The 23,528-nt window shown below is 50.2% G+C and overlaps 3 protein-coding genes and 1 long non-coding RNA gene across 5 annotated transcripts; 2 read left to right on the top strand and 2 right to left on the bottom strand.

Moving 5' to 3' along the window:
* The first annotated feature begins 4,820 nt into the window (after positions 1-4,820).
* Positions 4,821-7,392, top strand: LOC107316489. Its single transcript, XR_004307930.1, has 4 exons — positions 4,821-5,318; positions 6,198-6,274; positions 6,686-6,804; positions 7,311-7,392. It is a non-coding gene; the product is annotated as an uncharacterized LOC107316489 (long non-coding RNA).
* LOC107316488 (interferon lambda-3) lies at positions 5,318-10,188 on the bottom strand. The gene is made up of 5 exons (XM_015868018.2): positions 7,013-10,188; positions 6,602-6,679; positions 6,356-6,499; positions 6,177-6,257; positions 5,318-5,814 (listed from the first exon to the last, which is right to left on the bottom strand). The coding sequence occupies exons 1-5, from the start codon at positions 7,172-7,174 to the stop codon at positions 5,719-5,721; spliced, it is 561 nt and encodes a 186-aa protein (XP_015723504.1). The 5' UTR covers positions 7,175-10,188; the 3' UTR covers positions 5,318-5,718.
* Positions 10,189-10,284: 96 nt separating this feature from the next.
* On the bottom strand, positions 10,285-14,917 carry LOC107316486 (putative methyltransferase DDB_G0268948). Of its 2 annotated transcripts, none has more exons than XM_032445825.1 (7): positions 14,803-14,917; positions 12,154-12,290; positions 11,878-12,038; positions 11,559-11,772; positions 11,229-11,329; positions 10,897-11,034; positions 10,285-10,637 (listed from the first exon to the last, which is right to left on the bottom strand). In XM_032445825.1, the coding sequence occupies exons 2-7, from the start codon at positions 12,262-12,264 to the stop codon at positions 10,547-10,549; spliced, it is 816 nt and encodes a 271-aa protein (XP_032301716.1). In that variant the 5' UTR covers positions 12,265-12,290; positions 14,803-14,917; the 3' UTR covers positions 10,285-10,546. The 2 variants fall into 2 exon arrangements, with proteins under 2 accessions (XP_032301716.1, XP_015723499.1); XM_015868013.2 differs by lacking the exon at positions 14,803-14,917 and adding an exon at positions 12,685-12,814.
* On the top strand, positions 13,063-22,675 carry MREG (melanoregulin). Its single transcript, XM_015868017.2, has 5 exons — positions 13,063-14,684; positions 17,714-17,873; positions 20,359-20,449; positions 21,200-21,363; positions 21,506-22,675. The coding sequence occupies exons 1-5, from the start codon at positions 14,593-14,595 to the stop codon at positions 21,623-21,625; spliced, it is 627 nt and encodes a 208-aa protein (XP_015723503.1). The 5' UTR covers positions 13,063-14,592; the 3' UTR covers positions 21,626-22,675.
* Positions 22,676-23,528: the final 853 nt, after the last annotated feature.

Below are 23,528 nucleotides of genomic sequence, written 5' to 3'. Positions count from 1 at the left end.
GGCAAAAACAAACAGAAAAACCCTGCCTTGCAAATGATGTGATGCCCAAGCTCTTGCTATCGCTGCACTCGGAATGAACCTTTGCAAAACAGTGTCTGTTGATTTGGACAGCAAAATGTTGCTGCACTCCTTCAGCTCAGTGACAGTCAAAAAAGAGATAGAGCATTCACCATCCTCTCATTTCATGGGCAAATCCAAACCTTAGTAGGCTGTCTTTTACTGATTGCACAGAAACTTGAAGCAAATAAGCAAAAAAAGGAGAAGCAAGAAAGAGAAGCAAAGATCTTCACTCACAGAAAACTGCTCAGCAAAGCACTAACTGCCTTTCCTGGAACTGTAGCAAAATCGGATCATCTCCATTCTCTTTTCCAACACCTGGGGGCGCTTGCTTAGGGGAAAGGGAAGATAACGTGGGAAGCAACGGCACATTAAAAGACAACGTCTCACGTATCAGAAAGAAAATTGGCCCCAGTCTGTGCAGTGCTCATCTCAACAGGCAGACTGCTCCTGTGCATGGCCACGAATCTCATCTCACACTGGCCACCTGCTGCTCAAGTGCTCCTGGACTTGTTGGGCCAATCCTCCTGCTGCATCTGCTTGAACCTGTACCAAGGCAAGGTTCAGCAAGAAGGACACAGAATTCCTCACATGTTACTGTTAATAATGAAGTAGCATTAGTCACATCTCTAAAATACCTCCTAGGAAGTTCACTGGCTGCTGCCCACCTCAAACTTGAGGCAAAATCAAGACTCAACCACAGAGAATTTTAATACAGTTTAACGAGTTTCTCACAAGTGGAAAGTGAAGGTCCTTTCTGCAAGACCAAGGAACTTCCCAGGGTTACAAGAGCTCTGATTCAGCATGTCTCAGCCTCCACACACCAAACCCTTTCTGAGAATGGGGTACGAGAACAGGAGACAGTTTAGTAGGAAGCTTTCACTGAAAACAAATAGCTCCTGTGTTTATTTTCCATTTCTCTGATAGAAAACAAAGATAAACCCATTCAACTTACATTTTGAGTTCCTTGAATAGCTTTCAATCTCCTGAGGGATGCTGGTTCTGCATTTGTACTCAGCAAGCCAGGAGAACTAAGATCACACATTTTCCCCACAGAAGAGAACGATATTAAACCCTGTCAGGCTGCACATTTTTAGGCCTTGGTACAAAGGCAGGTTGAGGATATATCTTGTTTGTTCAACTCTTTTGAAGCTAAGACTCCTGATTTAAAGTATGAAGTTAAAAGCAACGTGATATTACACAATCTGTGGTGTTTGAAGAGTGAAGGAAACCACTGGACACACAGGATTGATATCTTCTGGTGTGGCAGGAAATATACCCATTGCCAGTCTTTGCTTTCCACCACTCTGTTTGCTTGTTTGGGTTTAGCCCTTGCTGCCTTTTTCACCTCCCTTTCTCAGATAAGAGTATCACACTTCTATGCTGAAATCATTACTGACTGATCTCTCACACCTGTAAGTGGCTTTGGAGCCTCAGAAAGGAGATGATATTATGCAACAGTAACCATAGCAATGGTCCTTGTGCCACTGTAGTTGCTAATTCAGGGTCATGTAGCTGAGAAAAAGTAAATATCTCTGAACTGTGATGCAAGATAAACGAGGTCATTGCCATGTGCAATGCTTTGCCTCCTGCACACTTCAACTTGAATCTGCTGTGAACCACTTGGAAAAAAAGCAGATTGCTGTAACTTGATTGTGGGAGTTATGATGGCAATTTCAGACCATTTTTCCACGTGCAGCTTTAATGAGGTCCTCTTAAAAGGGAATCTTAAGAATACTTGCAATACTGACTAATAGGTAGCCAGCTGTTTTGGGTACATCATTGCAGACAGTTTTGGAGCAGACAACTCTAAGAGAGCCACCCCAAACAATAAGGAAAACAGCACTGTTGGTTACGTCTAGTGCAGCTGAGATTTGATGTATATCTTATAACAAACAGCAATGCAAACCTCTGATTATGATCAGCGCATGTTTGCCTGTTGCTGCTGCCTATCCATGACCTGGAGTTTAGCTGCTGCTTCCTCCAGGCACTGCTGACACCAGGTAACCAAGTAGCAGAGTGATGCCCTGAATCGCATTACAAGGCTGTAAAATCACGCTGAATTTTGTTTCAGAGGTTTGAGATTCTTGCCTTGGTCAGCCCTAATCTTGACCTTTTTAGAGTTGCCTTTTATCTATGTATCTGTCTATATAGGAACAGTGCAATCTTATCTTTCCACCTCCTGAAATGTAGACCAATTGCAGGGCTTCGTGTCCATGGGATAGTGGTGGTCACAGCCCCCAGTGGTAACCTGGACTTTGGAGCCAAGGTTAAACTATATAGAAGCCAGAACTAGACCATGACAGGGTGTTCAGTTTTCAGCTTTTGGCTTCCACAATGATTAACCCAGCACCCTTTTTCCTCCTGGTTTGCTATTGGCAGGATTTGCCTGCCTGTAGAACTGACATGGTCTGTAAGTCCCTTCCCTCCAATGACTTGTGGACCTCTGTTTTGCTATCTAAAGCGATCCCTTGCTAAGACAATACTTGAAGCAGCATCACATCAACTCAGATATATTCCTCCAGACAAGAGACCACAGAGTAAACTAGAAACAAAGGATAGCATGGAAAAGCATTTATGAAGCAGATCTGAGCTTTTCTTCATCTTTTTCATACCAATAATAGGGCCCATTAACACAGCTGGAATTCCCTCATGGCAATCGATGGCACATCTGAGTCTGAATGCAAGAGGCCATTTCTTAAAACCTGAGCCTTGAAATGTCTGCACAAAAATATTCAGGTATTACATCTTCCTGATGGATAGTTTCCCATTTCCTCTAAGTTTGACATAGAACACAGCCTTCTGTTCTGGAAACCTACCGCCTCAATTTCCTCCTCAAAGGTTATTCCATTTATCTGTTCAGTCTGTGGCTGCTGGGACTGCAGATACTGGGGCATTTATCTGAGTGAAGACGTGACAGTGCATCGTGAACCATGTCTCAGCTGCTCTTTCTTAGCTGTCTCAGGGCAGTAAGGAGCTTCCATTCCAAAAAGAGCACAGAAATCAAACTGATTTTTGTAATGAGAAAGAAGAAGTGATCTCAGCATGTTCTTCAGACTGTTAGAGTGTGAGTGCAGAAGGAGAATCAGGGATGTGCGCTGCCAGGGGACTTCTCAGGGAGCAGAGAAACAGGATTGGGTTGTGGCTATAGAGGTAAGACCATAAGTGAGACATCTGGAGAGCAAAGGAAACAAGAGGAGTATTATCACTAACTCACATGGGCAGCCTGGAGTCCCAGGAGCCTTCAACAGCTATCTATCCTTCAGCCTGTCCTTCTAGTCCAAAAAAGCTGAAGTTTTGCATCAGAATGTGTAATCCACCAACCACTCACACATGTGCAGAATTCACCTGCAGATAGAAGTGAATGTTATCCATCAACAAACTCTTTTTTGTCAGAGCAAATTAAAAGCAATCCGATCTCACTGAACACCACCTCCTCTGAAGGCAACACAGTAACGTCACAAAATGATTCCTGATGGTTCCCAGTATAATGTATACAGGAATGTATAATATATACAGGAATTAGTGTGAACTATGAACAGCACTGAACGGTGGTAGAAAATACAATATCAAGAGCACTGGTATCTAGCACATTAGAAAATAAGGAGATTCAGTAGTGATGAAAATTAGAACAAGCAGTGGCTTGAGCTACTATTGTAAACTCATGCAGGCATTTGATATCAAGGACTAAAGAAAGATTTTCCTATTACTTTTAAGAACAAATAAAACTGAAAGTCACATCCAGCCAGAGCAGAAGAAGGTACAAGAAACTGTGCCAGCTGACTTTAAGTCAGTCACCTTAAGAAATCAAGACCAGTAAGAAATGTCCACACTGCACATCAGTAAGATAAGGGCAGCCAGAGCATTTTGCTTCAGAGAAGGAATGGAGAGCTGAGAGCTTCTACTACTTCAAAACCTTTCCTAATAGACACAGGATGCCATTGATGTAAGCAGACATTGGGCCCCTGGCCCTCAGCATCCAGGGATTTCACAGAAAGCTGGGAAAACATTGGCTCTATCACAGTCCCTGCTTGTCATCCTCTGCCCACTCCAGCACTGGCACAGAGCTGCTTCATAAGAATCACCCAACAGAAAGCCTTACCTGTGTTGTGAAATCTCTCTTCCCGGAACCATTCAAGACTCACGTGGGTGTATCCCTGCACAGCTTGCCTTGACTCCAGAGTTGGGCAGGATGCTCTTCAAGTTCCTCCAGGCTTGAATAAGCCAAAGCCTCATATGCACAAAAAAGGAAGAAAAAAAAACCAACACCCTCACTATCATTGCTGCCCTACACACGACTGTTACTTTACCTTAATTTCAACAGAAATCCACCTCCTAGCAGGACCTGTTCTGTCACAGCAGCCTTTTAATCACCCTTTCTTGTAACAGTATCAGATGAATCAGCAAATTGCTTACAGTTGTGCATAATTCTCTAAGGTATATCAAGGCCTGGCAGCCAGCAGCTGGGAGATCTCTTCTGTTTGGTGCTGTACTACAAATCAGTTCCAAAGATGGAGATTACTGAAGGCTGCATTGCCTTTGTGCCACAAGCAGTGCACAGAGTCTGTGGGTAACATGAACCTGGGTTCTGATGGCAGAGCTGGGAGCAGAAGTTGTTTATTAGATGATATAGTGATGGAGCTCAGCTGCTGACTTTCTCAATTTGCAGAAGATCTCACCTATGTGTTTTGGATCCCCTTGCTGTGATCTGAGAAGATTTCTTGCCCTGGTGACACCATGTGTGACCTTCACAGCTGCAGCTCCCCTCCTCAGTCACCTGTCTCTAAATAAGCATCTGGGCCCAAAGCAATACAAACTGAATGAGGTTCAGCCCTGCTCACCCATCCCTTTTCTCCTCTCCCTGCAGGGTTGTTTCCTTCCCCAGCACTCCTCACTTGTCCTCACCTTGTAGTTGATAATTAAATCATACAGGGATCTTATGAAAGCTCCTGGGATGGCTAAGCCTGGAGCCTTTCCCACTCAGGACTGGGATGCTTTAGGCTTCAGACTTCCCATGTTTGGTGCTACCCATACTGCACCAACAAGCAGTGACCACCCCAACCACCATGGCATCTATTCATCCCAAAAGTGAGCCCTATGGCAGGTGTCAGGGTGCACCTGCAGGTGGCATCAGCACGTGGGTGATGTTATGCTGGCTTCAAATGCCCAGCATCCATATTGGTATCCTCCCCACATGATTCTGATGGGATGATACTATAGCAAGACATTATGAAAACATGATGGCAGCTTGTCAGTTTAAGGTATTTATTTTCTTTTTCATGTTAAATAGTATGTAAAAATAAATTATCTATACAAGTAAATACATGTAATAAAGTGTGTAATAAATAGCGAGTACAGAAAATAGATCTCTGTAAAAACAGTGTTTTGAAAACCAGCAAAACAAAGATATACAATAAATACGCTCATCCTCATTGAGCAGTACCTTTCAAGAAGTGCATTTCTTTATGTCTCCCTTAAATATTTATAAATACACGGTACAAAACCCCCCCACAAAACCCACAATAAATTAAAAGGCTGTTACAAAGTTGTTCCCTGAGCTCACGTCAATAAGACACAAGCTAAAACAGGAAAATATAGCCAAGCTTCCATAAAGCAGCGTGAGAGCAGGCGCTGCTCCCGGGCGGATGCAGAGCAGTGGGGCTAAGTGCAGTCCTCACGCTGGGCTGCGCACCGCAGGTCGTTCAGGACTTGGAAGATGTGGAGGATGGCCGAGGCCTCCAGGCAGCCGGCGGTCTCCTACAATGACAGAAGGGGAAGTGAGCAACAGGGATGGAGCACAAACAGGACCTGTTGGTATATTGGGTCCTTGGTCCCTCCCTGCTGAGCGCTGCAGGTTGTAATGCAGGCTTCCCTGCATTGCTTGGGGTTGGGAAGTCAAGTAGCTTTATACGGGTGGGCAAAACTCCAGACATAGTTGGAGGTGCTGATGAATGCCTTTTTGGCTGCTTCTTAACAGAGGAATGCTAAAAAGTCTTCAGTTCGGCCTTGATTTGTACACTCTGAAGTGGAATTTAGAGCTTTTGAATACTAAGTGATGAGCTGTCTGCTAAGGGGGCCCTGGAACCACATCAGCCTTCTTGCCCAACATCCTGACTTACCTTCTTTTTGGCTGTCTCCAGCTTCTGCAGCCAGTGCCTCAGTTTCCCAGAGGGATGATGTGAAGGTGCCTCGAGAGCCAACTGCAAGGAGAGAGACTGTAAGAACCAGTGATGCTCATGGTGCTGTCACCAACACCAATGCCACCGAGCTGGGGCTGGAGGGCTGGGGGGACACTCACGCAGTCTCTCAGGTCCTCCCGGACTTGGGTAAGGAAGGCCAGGGGCTGTTGGCTCGTCTCAGCCAGTCTCTGGGTTGTGGGGTTTGTGAGCATGGTGATGGTGAGGTCCAGCTCAGCCTCCACCAGCGTGATGCGGTCAGGTACCTGCAGACAAGAGCACAGTGGTTACAGATCTGAAGCTGCCTCGGTGTGCAGAAGGGGGTCCTGCCTGGAGGAAGGGTTTCCCTTCCATAGTATCATCCTTACCGACAGCTCGGCCGTGCTCCACTTCCGATGGAAGAGCCTGGTGTTGCATTTTCGGTTTGTTAACAGCATGATGTCTTCCTGCAGGTGAAACATGGGAGAGTGGGGACAGATTGAAAAGCTGCGCTTGGATTTGGGGCTGTTTCACAACCCGCTTCACCCTCAAGAAGTGTGAAACCAAACTGCTTGTTGGTATCTAAGGGCAGGTAAGTTCTGCTGCTGGGAAATGCTGTCCCCAAACTGCCTGGAACACATTTAACTTGTCCCTGTATACCCAGAAAACATCCATCTTGTCCAAAAACACCCCAGAAAACATTCATCTTGCTGCTCAGGGCCTGAAATTTAGCTGCCCCTCTGCTTCACTCCCTGCCAGCCAATGCCCCCAAGCCCAATCTCGTTGCCCTTGATACTCACAAACTGCTCCTTCATCCTCTGCACTGCCTTCAGCTCCAAAGGCGCAGGGAACTGGTACTTGGAGAGGCTGCAGCTCTTCTCTGGGGTGACCCGGGGGAAGGCGCCCACCAGGAGGGACCCCAGGGTCCCCATCAATATGATTGCGAATCCGTAGCGTATCATCTTCGAATCAAAATCAAAGAAGTATAAGAAGAAATAGAATCAGGTGTGGTGGTGGTGATCCTCAAGTCGCTTCTGCTCCTACTCTGCCCCATCTCCCTGGCTTTTAAAGGACAGGATTGCACTTTCTGCTTGACAGGAAAATCCGCGGCGCTGCAGCTCTGAGACGGGAAAGTGAAAGCAATGGAGAGGAAACCCCGAGGCCACAGGTGCGGCCACAGGTGAGGGCGCTGTGGGGATATGGCGACCGGGATGGGGCTTGGGACGTGGTGGGACCCCACAGAACCGTGCGTGGCTTTTCCTCCCTGTTCAGCATTGATGGAAAGTGCCAATACAGCATCTTCACAGCGCTGCCTTGGCAGCTGTAAAAACATGCCTGTACTACAAGAAACCTGCCCTTTGCCTAAGGTAACCTGAGCCGTGAAATTATAACTGTGCTTTGAATGTCAGGCACTAATCAATCATGAAGTATAGCAAAATATACCCATGTGTGTAAAGAGTGACTATGCAGTAGTGTAGCACTGAGTAAGGCAGCCACAGCACACACTGTGCATCCAAAAGCTGCCGTTTCCTCAAGGTAACCTGAGCTGTGAAACTACATCTGCATTTTGTTTTGTGCATTAATCAATCATTTAATGTAGAAAAATGTAATCCTGTGTGTATAACAAGCAGGGGCAGCTGGAGCAGGTTATTGTAGAATCGCTTGAGTTGGAAGGGACCTTTAAAGGCCATCTGGTCCAACTCCCCTGCGATGAACAGGGGCACTCAGTGTATTGTGGGACTGGACAGGCAGGATGAGGAGTGGTGCAGCTCAGCCAGCAGCAGAGCTCACTTTGCTCAGACCGGATGGAATTAGAGCTTGGAGCAGAGCCAGGACAGCCAGATGCAGATGTAAAGCCTGAAAGCGCTGGAGATGTGGGTTTTTTGCTCATGACAAGTCATGGACAGCGCTGCAGGACCAGGGTCCCACCAGCACTGGTCTATGTGACTCATTAATACAGCTAAGCTCAATAATTAAAAGCCTGAGCCTCAGTCAAGGCTCGGTTCTTCATTAGCTTGTGTGCTCCAAGCTCCTCTCTCCTTTCTGTCTACTTAAAGAAACAGACACATTGAAATAAATGCATTTTATTCAATGCAACTTGCTCACACTTGGTACAGCCATGAAATACAAGCCAAAAGCAGCTTAAGTAACTTCACAGAAGTTACCCAAGCTAGACACAGAACATCCATAACAGAAAAATCCCATGAGGTGTTAAAGCTGGGCACAACACCCTCAGTGCAGCTGGAGCACTACGGCCTACATGGGAGAAGGGGCAACACGCTCATGGACAATGCCAGCTCACCCTCCCCTTCGGTCCAGCTCTTGCAGTCCCATCTACACCATAATCCAGGGGATTTACCCCAAAAACCTGTGCCCATTTCTGCTGGCTGCACTCAGAGCAACCATAAAGATGCTCTGGGGTGGCCCATTGGGTGTCATAGCAGCATCACGTTGCTGTGGGACTTGGCTCCTTTGGTTTGTCTCTTCTGTCACCGCAGTGTTTATTTCCCCAGGCATCGTTTCTGGTTGGCAAAGCGTAATGAGACGTCATTTCTTTACACGGGCAAGCAGGAAATCCCAAGGTGCCAAAGGTAAAGTGAAAGCAGAGCAGGGAAGCCAGAGCTGTAAGCACAGAGCACTGGAGCATGACACGCTGCATGGTTCCATTGGGGACACTGAGATCTGAGCAGCTGGCTGGAAAACCCAGACTCCTGCATAAGGAGCTGCAACAGGACGTACCTCAGCCCACTCTGACTGCATTTGGCATAGCTCCTTTGAACCTGGCTCTGCCACTGCAACAGCTGTCACCCACCACAGCAGGACCCCTAAAGCCACCACAGGCTGGAGACACCACAGCCAGCCCAGCAGGGAGGCACAGACAGCGCTGCAGCCCCCTTCTGCTTCTGCCTTAAAGAAAACAAGCAGCTACTTGGCCTCACTATATGAAGAAATTGTTAATTGCATTCCACATCTATTGACTATGCTGTTAATACATCGGGTGTCGCAAACAATGACAGGTCCCCCAGTGCTACAGAGTGAAAGCAAAGCACTGGGGAGGTTCGCTCTGCTTTTCCAGAGCAAAAAAAATCCCCGACAAGCAGGAGATCCCCAGGTGTGAAAAGGAAAGCAAAACAGGCATGGCTGTACCAAGTAGTCACCGGCGCCAGGTGAGGCCATCGCCCTGTGACTCACCAGGAGGCTGGCACAGGGAGCATTGGCCACCAGCCATACTATGCGGTAAGGAGGGCCCAGGAGCTTCTTCCGCACACTACTGGAGCTGGTTGTACAAAGACTCGGGGGGGAAAAAATGTGAGGCAAGATAAAATAGTGCCCAAATCCAACAGGCGGCCACTCCGCACATCTGTCACTGCAGCCATCCCACCTGCTGGTGCCACTGCCAGCCCAAGTCTGCTGCAGTGACGCAATCCATGCTGTTACATCACCCCTGCATCATCCCCCAGAGGCCAATGTAAGGAGAGCTGTTCCAACAAGCAGCTGTGAATAAAAACCCGCCTTTTTTTTGAAAGCTCTTGTGCCAGTGCTGTAGGGACGCGGCCTCTCCAGCCCTCTGGGGTTTAACACAGGGGACAGCCAGGGGAACATTGCCTCACCTGTGGTACCCCATAGGGACTGGCTGGCCACATCCTCCCCACGGTTCTTCCATGGGAGAAAAATCTCATGGGACTGATGCACAAAATCCCTTTTTGTGGGAAAGGGGACCCACACCCCTCATAGACTGCAGCTCTAGGGCAGTTTTCCTGCCTGGGGCAGGGATTACAGGAACTGGAGACATCCCTATTGAAGCTCAGTGCTTCCAGAAAGCAAATAGCACAGGTGACCAGCACCTGCTGAGACCTGACTTTGAATCACTTCATTTCATGGAGTGGCACACAATTATCTTCAGTGCACAGAGCAGATAAAAAACTGAGGCTGGATCCAAGGGATATGAAAACATCTCTCTGCAAAAGCAAGCCCGGGGAGGCTCAAGCTGCAAGAGCTCCATGCCAAGGAATTCTACAGGGGCCAGAGCAGCCAGGTCAATCAAGTCTCTATTAGAAAAGCCAAACAACTCCACTGTGCAACTTATTTATTGTTAAAGAAATTCAGCTGTTACAGTATCGGATGTGGGATAAGAATCACAACCACCCTGGTCCCTCCAACAGGAGGGTGTTGGGCAGACCGGGAGCGTGGCACAGACAGGGCCCTGCATTAAGCTCACGTCTGCTTACAAAGATTAAGGCTTCGATCACTGAAATCGCCACTGATGTCCCCTTGAAAGAGCAGGGTGTTCAGAGTCCTGCTTCTCCCAGCACCAGGCCAGGAGGAGGCTCACATCACGCTTCCTTGTGCCCCAGGATGCAGACGTGCCTCACCCAGAACTCCAGCGGGGTGTCACGTGAGGGAGCTCCCATGGTCTCCAGCAGCCTGCAAGAAGCACAGGAAGGGTCCTCCACCCCCGAACAGCCAAGTAGCACCAGGTGTGGGGAGATAACCACAACCAGGGATGAGATTCTTTCCTCTAAAGCACTTCAAAGCTCAGATTACCAATTTACAGGAACCCTTTCACAAAGCAGTGCACCCCTCCTTCCCCTCAACCCCACTCTTGGTTCACCCTACAGGAAGGCATCTTTCATGCCCTGCTTATTTTCATAAAAGCCTTTATTATTATTATTATTATTATTACCTCTTTTCCATCTCTGGGAGAAGGGTTTTTGCAGCCTCAGGGTCATTCTTTATGAAGACTTGGTACGGAGAGGCAGACTCTAAGTAACCAACTACCCCAGCAACCGTCATGGGAATTTTATCATAGATGTTGGTGATTCTAGAAAGGCAATAGAGAAGAAAGGAGCACTGGGACATTAAATACAGGCAGTAGAACAAGGGCAACTGCAGAGCAAGGTGATGAATAAAACCCATAACATTATCCATGGTCCAAGCATCTCCTCGTGGCAGCTGATGGGTCAGGAGCAGCATTCTCACCCACTCACAGTCATGCACCAAGGTTCTCCTGCTCACCTCTTCTTGTCTGGAAATGGCAAAGCCTCAAAGATCTCCTTGTAGTCTTCCAGGACGTGTTTTACTCTACTGTGCGAGTATTTTAAGAGGTGGCCCCAGGCCTGTAACGACAGCAGATAAACAACCATGCTGAGCTCTCCATTTCCATAGAGCTTGGTGTCTGAGGCACTTACACTTCTATGACACCCCTGCTCCCCTCTCCCCATAGCAGCTCACACTGTAGCCCCTCAGCACCTCACCCCATCACTTCTCCCCCTCAGCACCCACCCATCTCTGTACGTTACCCCCTGCCTAGCACAGGTGAGCCCCAGTCTCGGTGCCCTCCCTGACCTCCCGGAAGATTTGGGTCAGCTTTTCAGAGCAGTCCCCATAGTGCAGGCTCATATCAGTGGTGTAGGTGCTGATGGCCACGCAGCCGCCCGGCCGCAGCACACGCTTGGCCTCGTTCATGAACTTCTCAATATCAAACCAGTGCGCGGCCGTGAACGAGGCCAGGAGATCGACCGAGGCATCCTCAAAGGGCAGCTCCTCCGCCGGGCACACCCTGTGGACGGGGAGGGAAAATAACAGTGTGTAACGCTGGAAATAATAGAGCAAAGCACGAAGCTAAAGGGCACACATGGAGCAGGGTTCTGCCTGCAGCACTCACAGGTAGGAGATGTTGGGAGGAGAGGGGGCAGCCTTGGCCTCCTGGATCTGTGCGTGGCTGATGTCGGTGCCCACCACCTTCTCGAAGCGCTCAGCCAAGAAGGCTGTGCCTTGCCCTGAGCCGCAGCCCACATCCACAGCCAGCTGGGTGCAGCTGGGAGCCTGCAGGGACAGGGGGCACAGCTCAGCAGCAGCACCCCAACTCCCAGCCCTGCTCACATCCCACCCCAAGCGAATGGGTAAGGATACAAAGAGAGCACAGCTGCGGGGCGCTCACCTTCTCCTGCAGGTAGTTGAGGATGATGTCCTTCAGCTCCTTGCCGGGGGCAAAGCGGTACTTGAGGTAGACGGCTGCATGCTGCGTGCCCTCAAACATCTGCGCAGCCATGCTGGGAGCACAGGGCCCGTCCTGTCCTGTGGGGACAGCGGTGCTCAGCCTGCACCCAGCACCAGGACTTTGCCCAGGCCCCTCCCTCGGCGTCCCCAGCCGCGGGGCTGTGCTCGGAAGCCGGAAGGCTCAGCAGCCATGGCCCGTCTGTGGCAGGCGCTGAGTAAGAGAGACGGAACCAGGGAGCGTGACGGGACGTGCAGCTCCCATAGGGACGGCATTTGCATGCAAAAAGCTCGGTAGAACAGCTCAGCCCGTGCCGTTTGGGCACACCAGGCAGGGAAGGGTTACAGCTCGTAATGCAGGAAGAGCCGCTGCTGTCTGTTCCGGCTGCTTTCAGCAGGGAGCACGCACTGGCTGCCCACACTGCAACGTTTCCATCCGCTCCCTGCCGCTTCCCCAGCGCCCCCAGCTACTCACGACACCAGCCGTTCCCAGCAGCACCCCAGTCACCGCTCCCAGGCTCTCCTGCCGTGTCGGGACGAAGGGACGAGGCCACCCACCCTACAGCCAGCAGCGACGGGCTCGCTATGGGGCAGAACGGGGCCCTGCAGGGCTCATTGCACGCAAACACCACGGGTGGGGCCACGCTTTCCAGGAAAACATTCCCACCCCTCCCAGCGTAGCTGGGGTGAAAGAGCAGCAGCCGGCCTGACAGCGCTGCAGCCGGGCTGTAGGGCCGACTGCTCCCTCTAGAGCTGCAGCGCCGTGTGGCTGAGCTGCAAGTACAGCATCTTAAGGTCTCTGCTGTGGGGTTCCTAAAGCCTTAATGCAGCTTGCTGCAGCCTGGGAGCTGGGCTTCCCCTTGGTACAGGGAGTGTGGTAATTAGGCATAGCGTAATCTCAGAGTGCACACAAGGGGATGATGAGCAGCCCCAACAGCTCAAGCAGCAGATACCAAAGGAGAGCAAGAACCAAAGCCTGTGGGAACCCCAGCCCATACTTACTTCTCCGTGCTGAAGTCCTCTCCTCGTACCCTGCAAAAAGAGGAAGGCTCCCAGGGTGCTTTTATAACCATGCTGCCAGCATTAGGAGCAAAACCCCACACCTGGGCCAAGGCAGCCTGTTGGCTTTTTGCATGCCTTCAGGGCAGCAGTGCTCACTGCACATAGCTGAGCACAGTAGAGCCCCTGCTTCTATCTCTGTTAGTGATGGAACCACAAGGAATAGGCAAAACAGGGCCTGGAGCCCCATCTGTGCCGGGGGTACCTGCAGCACCGTGCAGAAGTTGGTAATATTGCACTTACTTTTTGGAGGCAGTGATTTGCTTTTAAGACCCCAGAGAGGCTTTGGCTCTTGGGAGACATTCCTTTGTTTATGGCATGGAATCATTCAGGTTAAAAAAGACAGCTAAGATCCCCCAAGCCCAACACCAGCTCACCCCACCACGTCCACTGCCCATAGCCCTCAATGCCACATCCCCACTGTTCTGCAACGCCTGCAGGGATGGTGACCCCAGCACTCCCTGTGCCAATGCTCTGATGGAAAGGGAACAACCTTTATCATCACAGAGAGGAAAAAAAGGGATATGAAAACACTCAGGGTTTCTGCAAGGCTCCTTCTGAACCCGCAGGGCTCAGGAGCTGAATGACTAATTGCTGAGTGGTGTGTGGGATGAAGGCTCCAGGCAGGGAAGGGAGATGGCCACGGGTGAGCTGGTGGGAGCTGCTCACACCCCAGGCTGCGTGCTGCTTGTGATCCCCAGAATGCTGCCGTTGTGTAAACAAGGCAGCAGCACAGCAGATCCAAGGGGAGGGCCAATGCCTGCTGCTGATTTCTGAGTGCCCATCATTGTATGGGATGGGGGAAATCGCTGTAGGAGTGCTGAGGCCGGGTGGGATGGTGGAGATGCGTGCGGTGAGCAGCACAAAGCCATCGGTCCCCGAGCATGATGAAAGGGACCCTGAGCATGAGTGCTGGAAACCAGAACCCGGATAATCCCCTCTGTCCCCGATCCCTGTGGGAAATAACCCTGGGGGCCCCCCCATTGCTGGGCACAGACCCCCAACCTGAGCGTGTCCCGGTATGGGTACGGCACTGCTGCTGCAACGTGCGGGCGCACAGCTTCACTCCCGAGCATCCGAGTGGCCATAATTCCCCGGAAGGGGATGGTAATGAATCGGCGTCGCCCCGGAACGAAGAAGAGGGGGAGAAATATGAGCGTGCCCTGCCTTCTTCTGCCCGTGCCCTGCGTGCTGGCGCTGTGCGGGGCCCCGGAGGGCGAGCGCGATGCCCTGCGGCGGCTGAAGGCACGGGGGAGCCGGGGGGAGCAGCGGGGGGAACCAGGGAGGGGCACGGGGACGGGCAGAGCCCGGCAGTGCTGCGCCCATGGGGCTGGGCGCCTGGCTGCGCTCGCTCGGCGGCTGCTGCGGCTGCTGCGGCGGGGAAGCGGCAGCCCCTGAGAAGGAGCCGCTGCTCAGGTGAGTGCCCCTGTCCCCATCCCATCCCTGCTCCGGGTGATCCCATCCCGTTCCCGCTCCGCTCGCACTGGGGCGATGCTCCGAGCACTGCCCCGCTTTGCCCGCAGCGCTCTCCCACCTTACGCTTCTCCCTTTTCCCCAGCTGTCATTCCGCAGCCGCTGCTCAGAGATTCCGAAGCCCTAGAGGGATTTTGTCCCAGCCCCCTGCTCGCTTTCTGCCTTGTTTGGGTCTCATTCCCCATGGCACAATGCGTGTCGGAGCACTGCTTTCAATTTTCCCACAGCCAAATGAAGTTTTGGAGAGCAAACCGTGTCTTTCACCATAGAAACCGCCCGGCTTTTGTCTTCCCATTGCAAGGGTTCGGGGCTTTCATCGGGGAGGCTGAAATGAGAGGCAATGGATGGGGTCCCACTGGGGCTGCTGGGGATGCCCAGGGAGGGGAGCTGGAGGTCTGCAGCACGGGGCACCGCATTGAGCCTTTGTCCGAATGCAGCACGAGGTTGAAAGATGACAGATCTCTAAGCCAGCCTGCATGGGAGGGGGTCTGCAGCAGCACCCAGACCCTCCCATAGCACCGCAGCATTTCCGAGACACATGTGGTGACCTATTTAGTTAGCGGGGACTGGCGGCAGGGATTGAAGCACCCTGATTTGGTGCTGTTAAAAGCAGATCCCTAAATAATAAGCAGATAATCTCAAGGATGGGGCTGGCGGGCCAGGAAATTCGCATTAACCTCCCGAGAGCCCAGCACACAGGCAGAGGTGCGGGTGCTGCCGTGCACCTTTCTTTAGCAACGTGCCTCTCTGCACCGATCCAATTAATGTCATAAGCAGGAAAGCAGAGGCACCTGCTGTTGCGCAAGTGCGGCAGCATAATTAACCTGATGGCCTAATTGCTGGCTTGTCCCCGGATGGGAGGCTTTTGTGGTTTTATATTGCAGAGTGGGGGTCTTGCAGCAGCCTTGTTTAAAAGGAACAATGCAAACAAACTGAGCATTTGGCCTCCGAGTCTTGGGATGCATTAAACTGGGCTAATAGCAGCCCAGAGCAGAAGTCTGTTGATGAAGCGTTGATGCTTCTGGATAAAGAGCAAATTGAAGCTGGTCCAGTCCCCGTCTGGTCCCATGGAAACAGCTGCAAGTGACACAAGATGGGAAGGCATCCCTTCCTGTGCTGTTTTTCCACATATTTCCTCATTTTAGTGATGTTCAGCCCTGCTGTCAGCTCCGTGCCCACACTTCCCATGGTTGCTCCACATGTTTGCTGGCTCCCAAGCACAGATTGGGCCCCTTCCTTGGGAATCATCTTGCAAGACACAAGGGAGTGGCTCGCAAACTAAGGTGTGTTAGTGTCAGTGCCAGTGCCAAAAGATCTTACAGTGAGCAGGGTGGGTCAGTGAGTGGGAGGGAGCAGGAGGATGCTGATGAGCTCACATGGAACAACGCCCCATAGGCTGTGCAGGGTGAGAACCCCACAGAGAACCCCTTGGTAAAGGGATCTCTGGTCTCCCAGGAGTTCCATGCTTGGTTGGGACACCTGGAGATGTGCTGGGAGAGCTGAGCAGTGCCATCTGCACCCTGCAACCTACCTGTTCCCTTGGCTTTAATGAGAGATTGGGAGAGATGATCCTCCCCTTGTTACCCGTCACTCAGGTTTTTGGTTTGTGGGAAATCTATTTAGAGAGCCACTTTTAAGGGCTTATCCACATGCTGGAGCTCCCCTTAGCACCCTTTGTAATGCCTTGACATCGGGGATAAAGCACTGCAGCATGACCAAGGTTGGATGGATGGATTCCTAAAGGAAGGAATGGGTTTGGATAGCAAATGGAATCAGCAGGGGGTTGTTCTAACACAGAGTAAGCAGGAAAAGGACATGATGATCTCTGCAGGTCCCTTCCAGACCTGACAAATCTGTGGCTGTGAAATGCTGCAGGACAGCTGCTGGTACCACTGTGTAAGGCCTAAAATATTCCCCCATTTGTGGTGTTTTTCTTTGGTGTCTTGGTTAGAAACATGGGGGCCTGATGGAAACGTTCTGCTCAAAGTTCTCCCTGCAGAAACAAACTACCCCATAAAATCCTTTCACTTCCCACTCACAGCACCCAGCCATAAGCATGGGGTTCAGAAGTGCTCTTCACCACCATGGGGGGGGATGATGCTCAGGAGGTGATGCTCTGCCTGCTGCCTATTCATAGAACTATAGACTGGTTTGAGTTGGAAGGGACCCTTAGAGACCACCTGGTCCAAATCCTGTGCAATGAATAGGGGCACCTACAGCTCCATCAGGTGCTCAGAGCCACGTCCAGCCTGAACTTGGTATCTCCAGGATGGGGCATCCCCCACCTCTCTATGCAACCTATGCCAGTGCCTCACCAACTCTATTGTAAAAACGTCTTCCTTATATCCAAACTAAATCTCCCCTGTTCTACTTTGAAACCATCTCCCCCTGTCCTGTCACAGACACTGCTAAAGAGTCTGTGCCCTTCTTTCTTACAGCCCTCATTTAGATGCTGAAGCCCTTCTTTAAACACTGAGCAGACAGACCCAGGCTTTCCTTAAAGGCTCCAAGTGTTCCTATCTGGGTGTTTCCATCTGAATTCAGCCCCTACCCAGGTCAGACCAGGAGCAGGATGCCCAGGAGAGTTCCCATTGGGTTTTGAGCATCTCCGTGGCTGGGAGACCCCACAAGCTCTCTGGGAAACCCATAACAGTGTTCAACCAAGCTTTCTGTAGCACAATTCTTTTATAGATTCAGTTTCCAGCATTTCAATTTCTGTCCCATTGTGGGACAGCACTGGGGAAGGGCTGATTCCATCTGCCCCCTCCCATGTTAAATGGATGAGGCCAGCTATTTAGGTCCATCACCTGGCTAAGATTTTCCCAAGCCACCCCATTTCCAGGCTTACCCATCCCCAGCAGCATCATGTGCTTTGTCCCATGGCCATACCACATTTCAGCTGGCAGAAAGGGACTTTGGGAAGGCCGAGGTGACACTGGGTGTTAACACAGCCTCATGTCCCCTCTCTGCAGCAACAACAACCCATATGCTTCCTTTGGAGCCACACTGGCACGGGATGAGGAACAGAACCTGTGGAGCACCCCGCATGATGTTACCCACACAGAGGCAGATGATGACCGGGTGCTGTACAACATGATTGTGGGCCGGAGCCAACTGGACAAGGACTCTGAGGTGAGGAGATTACAGTGTGCTCCGAGATCATCAGCTCCATTTATTTCTCAGTTTGGGCCACTATTTCCCTATCTGAGGGTTTCTGTGCTGGGGATGCCCACCACATCCTGGGTACTACAGCTCCAGCGCAGCATTAAGTGCTCCTCTAATGGGTGATTATTGAGGAACTGGCACAGAAGGGGAAAAAAAAAAATCATCCCTGTTACATAAGCACTGTTTTGAAGCCCTGATTTCTTTCTCCAAAGTACTCTGTGCACAGGAGATTTCAGCAGCCTGATTAGGAATGCTTCATTCATGCTCAGCCCCACTGCTGTTACAGCTGGGGAATTGGAGGCACACAGGGTGAGCAACTCCTGCTGCTATGGGGTGCTCCCAGCTCTCCTATGTCCCACCAGGTCCCGTTATTTGTGCAAAGAGAATTGTTGAGGGCACACAAGCTGCCGCAGCCTCCAGCTGCACCCTTTCTGACTGGCAGTAGGAGGAATTTGGCCTGGAGAGCCAACATTCCTGCCCTCAGCCCCAAATCTCTCTGTCCTCCAGTGAGCATTGGAAAACTAGGCCAGCTTGCATTGCCACTTCCCCTAATGAGGGAGGGAGAAAAGTCTAATTGAAGAACAGTGCCAAGGGCATAATCTGCTTTGGGAGCTGCTGCTGGCCCTGGGAGCAGACAGATGCCACAGGGCAGGGAATGGTCAACAGCAAACATGACACAAACACAGCACCTTTTTTTGTAAATCTCAGTTAAAATAGGAGAAAATGGGAGAGCTGCCCCCCCTGGATGTCTGTGTGCTCACTGCATCCTTCCCTACCTGCACCGTGGGGATTTAGGATGCTGGAAGGACACAAATTGCTGTCACCCCGCGTCTCCACGTGGCATCACCATCAAACCAGCATCTCATTTTCCTTAAGCTAATCCATTTCTGCTTCTGCATTCTGAATCATGAGCCTTTCTAACACCGATGCCAATAGCGTTAACTTATGGGCACTGAGGAATAAATGAAAAGAATACATTTTCCTCCTTTATACCGGTAAGGGGCTGGCAACACTAATGCAGCCCTTGAGATCAAAGCTGCCATCCAAGCTCAACAACGCTTTGGATCAACATTGCAAAGCGTCTTTCTCTGCAGGATGGCCCTGCAGCACCATCAAACCTGTGGCGTAAAATAAAACCCTGTAGCACAGGGAGGTGACAAATAACAGGAAATGGGTGATGTGCTGCTCCCACGCTGCTTGTCCACCCCTGTAAAGCATCATTTTCTGCACTGAGGCTGCTCCTTCACACACTCCCCAAATTCTTCCTGGACAGCACAATGTTAGAGGTCCTCTGGGACTAGATTCGCCTCCGTGGAGAGACTCAGTAAGCAGGATGCATGAGAAAGCTGTAACCTAGATTCCCTCAAAACAAAAATAGATGGGAAATCACACTGCTCTTAATCCAGAGAGCAGCAGGAGCAGCTTCGCTGTGTGCTGGCCACTCGGATTAGTGACTTTCAGGGAGGGCAGGACCAGGCCTCTTTTTGCTGGCAGTCTTAGCCTGTCCCTATAGGTGTTCAACAGCTTCACAAACTCAGGGAGCAGGATCCCAGTAGGATGGCCCATAGGTGCACCTGTTCATTCTGCAGGAGCATATCTGTGTCACCTGCTGCTCAGCAATGGCGTTAATCGAGGCTGTTAGTGAGAGGAAATGATCTGAGTGATGCTACAACCCCACTGTGCTGGCACTTCCGTCAGTGCATCCTTTTCGGTGTCAATGTGTGTTAAATCCATGTAGGAGAAATACTCCTGGTTGTGTTCCAGTGCAGGAATGTCTTTTTCTACAAACAGGCATCTCTAATGACACTGATGCAACTGCAGTAATAACCTCAAGCCCTTCCCCTTCATGCAGCATCCCATTATGCAGATACAAAGGTTGAGGTCAAGTCTGTGGATTTAAGCCATATTAGGATAAAGCATTAATTGATCACCTGGTAGTCACTGAGGATAGTGATTATTTCAAATGGTTCCAGCTTGGCCATCCAGTATCCATGTGCACCCCTCTTCCTTGCTACGTACTGAGGGATGTGGTCTAGAGGGGAAATACTGGTGGTAGGTGGACGGTTGGACTGGTTGATCTTGGGGGTCTTTTCCATCTTTGATGAGTCTATGATTTACAAAATGCTACCACAACCTTTAAAATAGCCTAGTTTTATTGTTCCCAAATGCTTCTGAAGACCTACTAACTCCAGTTAGATGCCAGATCAGTTTGGAGAAGACACTGTGTGCGTGACCTTTGTACAGCAGCAACTTTTACCTTTCTATAGGCTATGAACAGCTATTAGAAAAGGTGCAATGCCAGTTTAACCACCAGGCTATGCAAACAAGGTGTTGCCACAGTCCATGGAATGTAATTACAAGCTCTGGCTCCATTTCTAGATATTGTAATTCCCAGAAAAGCAGCAGAGGCCTCCTCATATGCAAATAACTATGATACCTTTTTGCTCTGCAGGAATGGCAAAAGCTCAACTATGATATTTATACCTTACGGCAAACACGGAAAGAAGTGAGAAGCAGGTGGAAGCACATTTTGGAGGATTTAGGTAAGATGAAGGACAAAACAATGTCTTTTCTATGGTGCTGAATGAGAAGAAGCCCAGGAGCCACCAGCAGCAGGATGGCCAGTGGTGAGGGTCCAGGAGAGCCCTTCAAACCCATGACAGCTTGGACACACAGTCATCCATCTCAGGTTTCCTTTCGCAATACTTCACCCTGTGTTCTTCTAAACAAGATAAGCGTGGAGAAATGAATATTCCTCCCAGACATGAAGACAGACACACCTAGTTTTCCTCCCCAGCTCCTACCAGCTGATTGGAGCCAAATCACCCACTCTGTTTGCTCCAAAGTGAATTTGATATGTTCTTTCAGCAAATGAAATTGCTCAGCTGCAGCCCTCCTGCTCCAGGTGGCTGGTGGCTAATGAGAGGAGGGCTTGGAGCTGCTCCAGGGCATTGTCACTGGGAGCAAAAGAGGTGGGGAGCTCAGCCACTCCTGCCCTACCTGCTGTTCTGGCACTTAAATGGGAGGGAATGCTGGGAATTCATTATTGATTCAGCTTGTGCATCACCACCAGCTCCCTAGTGATAAGTGCAGTCAGTGGTGGCAAATACATTTAAAGATCTCATGATCACCACACTAATTCAGTTCCCTCCTCCTTTCTTTCCTTTGGCGCCCTTGCTATAAGAGATGGCGACTGCTATATACCAACAAACGCACGTTCACTCATTGCTGCACAGGGACACCCACTGCTCTCTGCACATTTGGCTCCTCTCTCTAACACACCTTCTCCCCAGGTTTCCAGAAGGAAGCAGACTCCCTCTTGTCAGTGACCAAACTCAGCATTGTCAGCGACTCTCAGAACATGAGCAAAGCCCGGGACATCCTGCTAAAGCTCTCTGAAGAGACAAACATCTTCCCGACCAGCTGGGAGCTGTCTGAGCGTTACCTCTTTGTGGTGGTGAGTAGCTCCTCACGTGCATCCCTCCTTCTTGCTCTGGCTCTGCAAGTGTGCTCAGGTGCAGGGAGCAGACAGATGACCCACGCCAGAGGATGCTCAATGATGTGGTGGCAGTGAGTGTACAATCCCATTGCTTTGGCAGGACCGGCTGATCGCTCTGGATGCTGCAGATGAGTTCTTCAAGCTGGCCAGCGTGGTGTACCCAAAAAGAGCCAGCATGGAAAGAGTGGATGAGAAGTACGCCCCTGTCATGACACCCTGAGGAGCATGGGAACAGTGGGTTTACCTTCCCTTGGGAACGCTCCTGTGCCAAGGGACTGCAGCATGAGTAGTGCTGTTCCCTGTTTCCCTGCCCAGGAGTAGGCTAGCAATGCCCTTCAGGGAAGGTGTGGGAAGGGGCTCCCAGCAGACAGAAGCAAGAACTGCTGTAGCGTAGCCCTGGTGGGAGTCCACCAGCTGTGTGGGGTATGCAGATAGGCACAGGGGAACCACTGCACCAGTAGCTGCAAACGATGTCCCTAATGACAGCATTGTGAGGATGTTCACCTTGTCACCTCCCATGGGATCTCTACCTCCGTCAGCCCTCGCAGACAAGAAGGAAAAATACCTCACTCACCTGCAACCTCGTGACATTTCTCAGTGCAGCAGTCCCATTCTTTGTCCCCATGGGTTGGCCCAGCAGATCAGGACAGGACTGACATCAGCATCCTGGCTCTGTTGGGTGCTGGGTCTGCAGCGATGGGCATCTGGAGGAACTCACATCAAGGGATGCTCAGCCCAGCACAGTGAACAAAGGTGGATTTTAGCAAGGCTCCACGGTTGGACCTGCTGAGAAATATTCCTCCTGCAACACCCTCGGATTGATCACACCAACATCTTCCTTCATTTCTGAACATCTGAGCCATAACTGCAATAATAAAAAAGACACAAAGTTGGTGGACCATGTATATGGTCAGTGCTGTTAATGAAGATTTTTAATGAGCACCCTTTGTATCTTTCTTGTGTGTGTATGTGTGTGTAGGTGTCTAATAGCGAGCAATAATCTTAAAACACTGGATTTGATCATTTGACAACAAGTGGAAGTTCATCACTGGTTAACACATTTGCTGCTAATGGATCAGTTGAAAATCCTGGTTACAAAGGACCTCCCAAAAGAGCAAAATAGAGATTTTATCTGTTTATATCTAAAGAGTTTGATATATATATATATATTTATGAAATATTACTGTTTGTCTGTCTTCTTGGGAAATATTTTTTGTCAGCTCTGGACATCAATGAAACCTGAATTTAATAAACAAAACCTAGCACAAAACCAAGGCTTCCTGCTCTCTGTGACCCCACTGGGGCAACATTAATCTCAGCTGCTGATAGCAAAAGGGCTGAGCTTTTTCCAGATCACGGGCTTCTGCAACCTGTTCTCCACACCCTTACACAGTTTGCTGGTTGACTTGCAAGTGAAAGGTCACTTTCTAGCCTAAGACCAAAGCCTTCATGCAAGGTGATGGGGACTGAATTGAATTTCAATGGGATTTGGAGTTCGGTACCCATTTCCCCATTGATTTTTATTTTCTTTTCTTAGGTGCAGTTCAGCTGAACTTTGGAAAGTCTGCCATGCTTTTAGAGAAAATAAACTTTAGTGTGAGGCAACTCACGTGCTCAAGGGTTTGGTTTGAACAAGCTGTTGCAGAACAGGGAGATCCGGCAGTCCGGGGGACACAGTGCCAAAGCACACATGGCCCCACAAAAGCCAGCCCGTGGGATATCATCACCTTACACTTCACAAGTAATGCAAAGCTGCCTGATGGGTTCCTAAATCACTTCTGTAGGGCAGGGAGGAGTAACCAGGCTGAGGGTTCGTGCTTCTAATAATGTATTGGTCTCAACACAGGCCTGCCTGAGGTGTTTAAGGACATATTTAAGCTTTAACTTAGGTTTTAACAGAGGCTTTGGTATGGACAAGCTGCTTCACAAAGTGGCCCAGGACACGTTGTTAAGCAGCAAGTCCCCCTCCATCGAAAAAGATGGAGCAAAGCCGTCAGACCCTGCCCATGCCCATTAACTCCAGTGAACACCCAGCTCGGAGCACAGCTGTAAGGCAGCTCAGTGAGCAGCAGAGGCCACTCTTCCCTTAGCCACGCTGTGAGGAATCACCTTCAGAAGGCGGT

This window comes from Coturnix japonica, chromosome 7 (genome assembly GCF_001577835.2).
Source record: "Coturnix japonica isolate 7356 chromosome 7, Coturnix japonica 2.1, whole genome shotgun sequence".
In the NCBI taxonomy this organism is placed as follows: Eukaryota; Metazoa; Chordata; class Aves; order Galliformes; family Phasianidae; genus Coturnix; species Coturnix japonica.
This window is presented reverse-complemented; position numbering and strand designations above follow the sequence as displayed.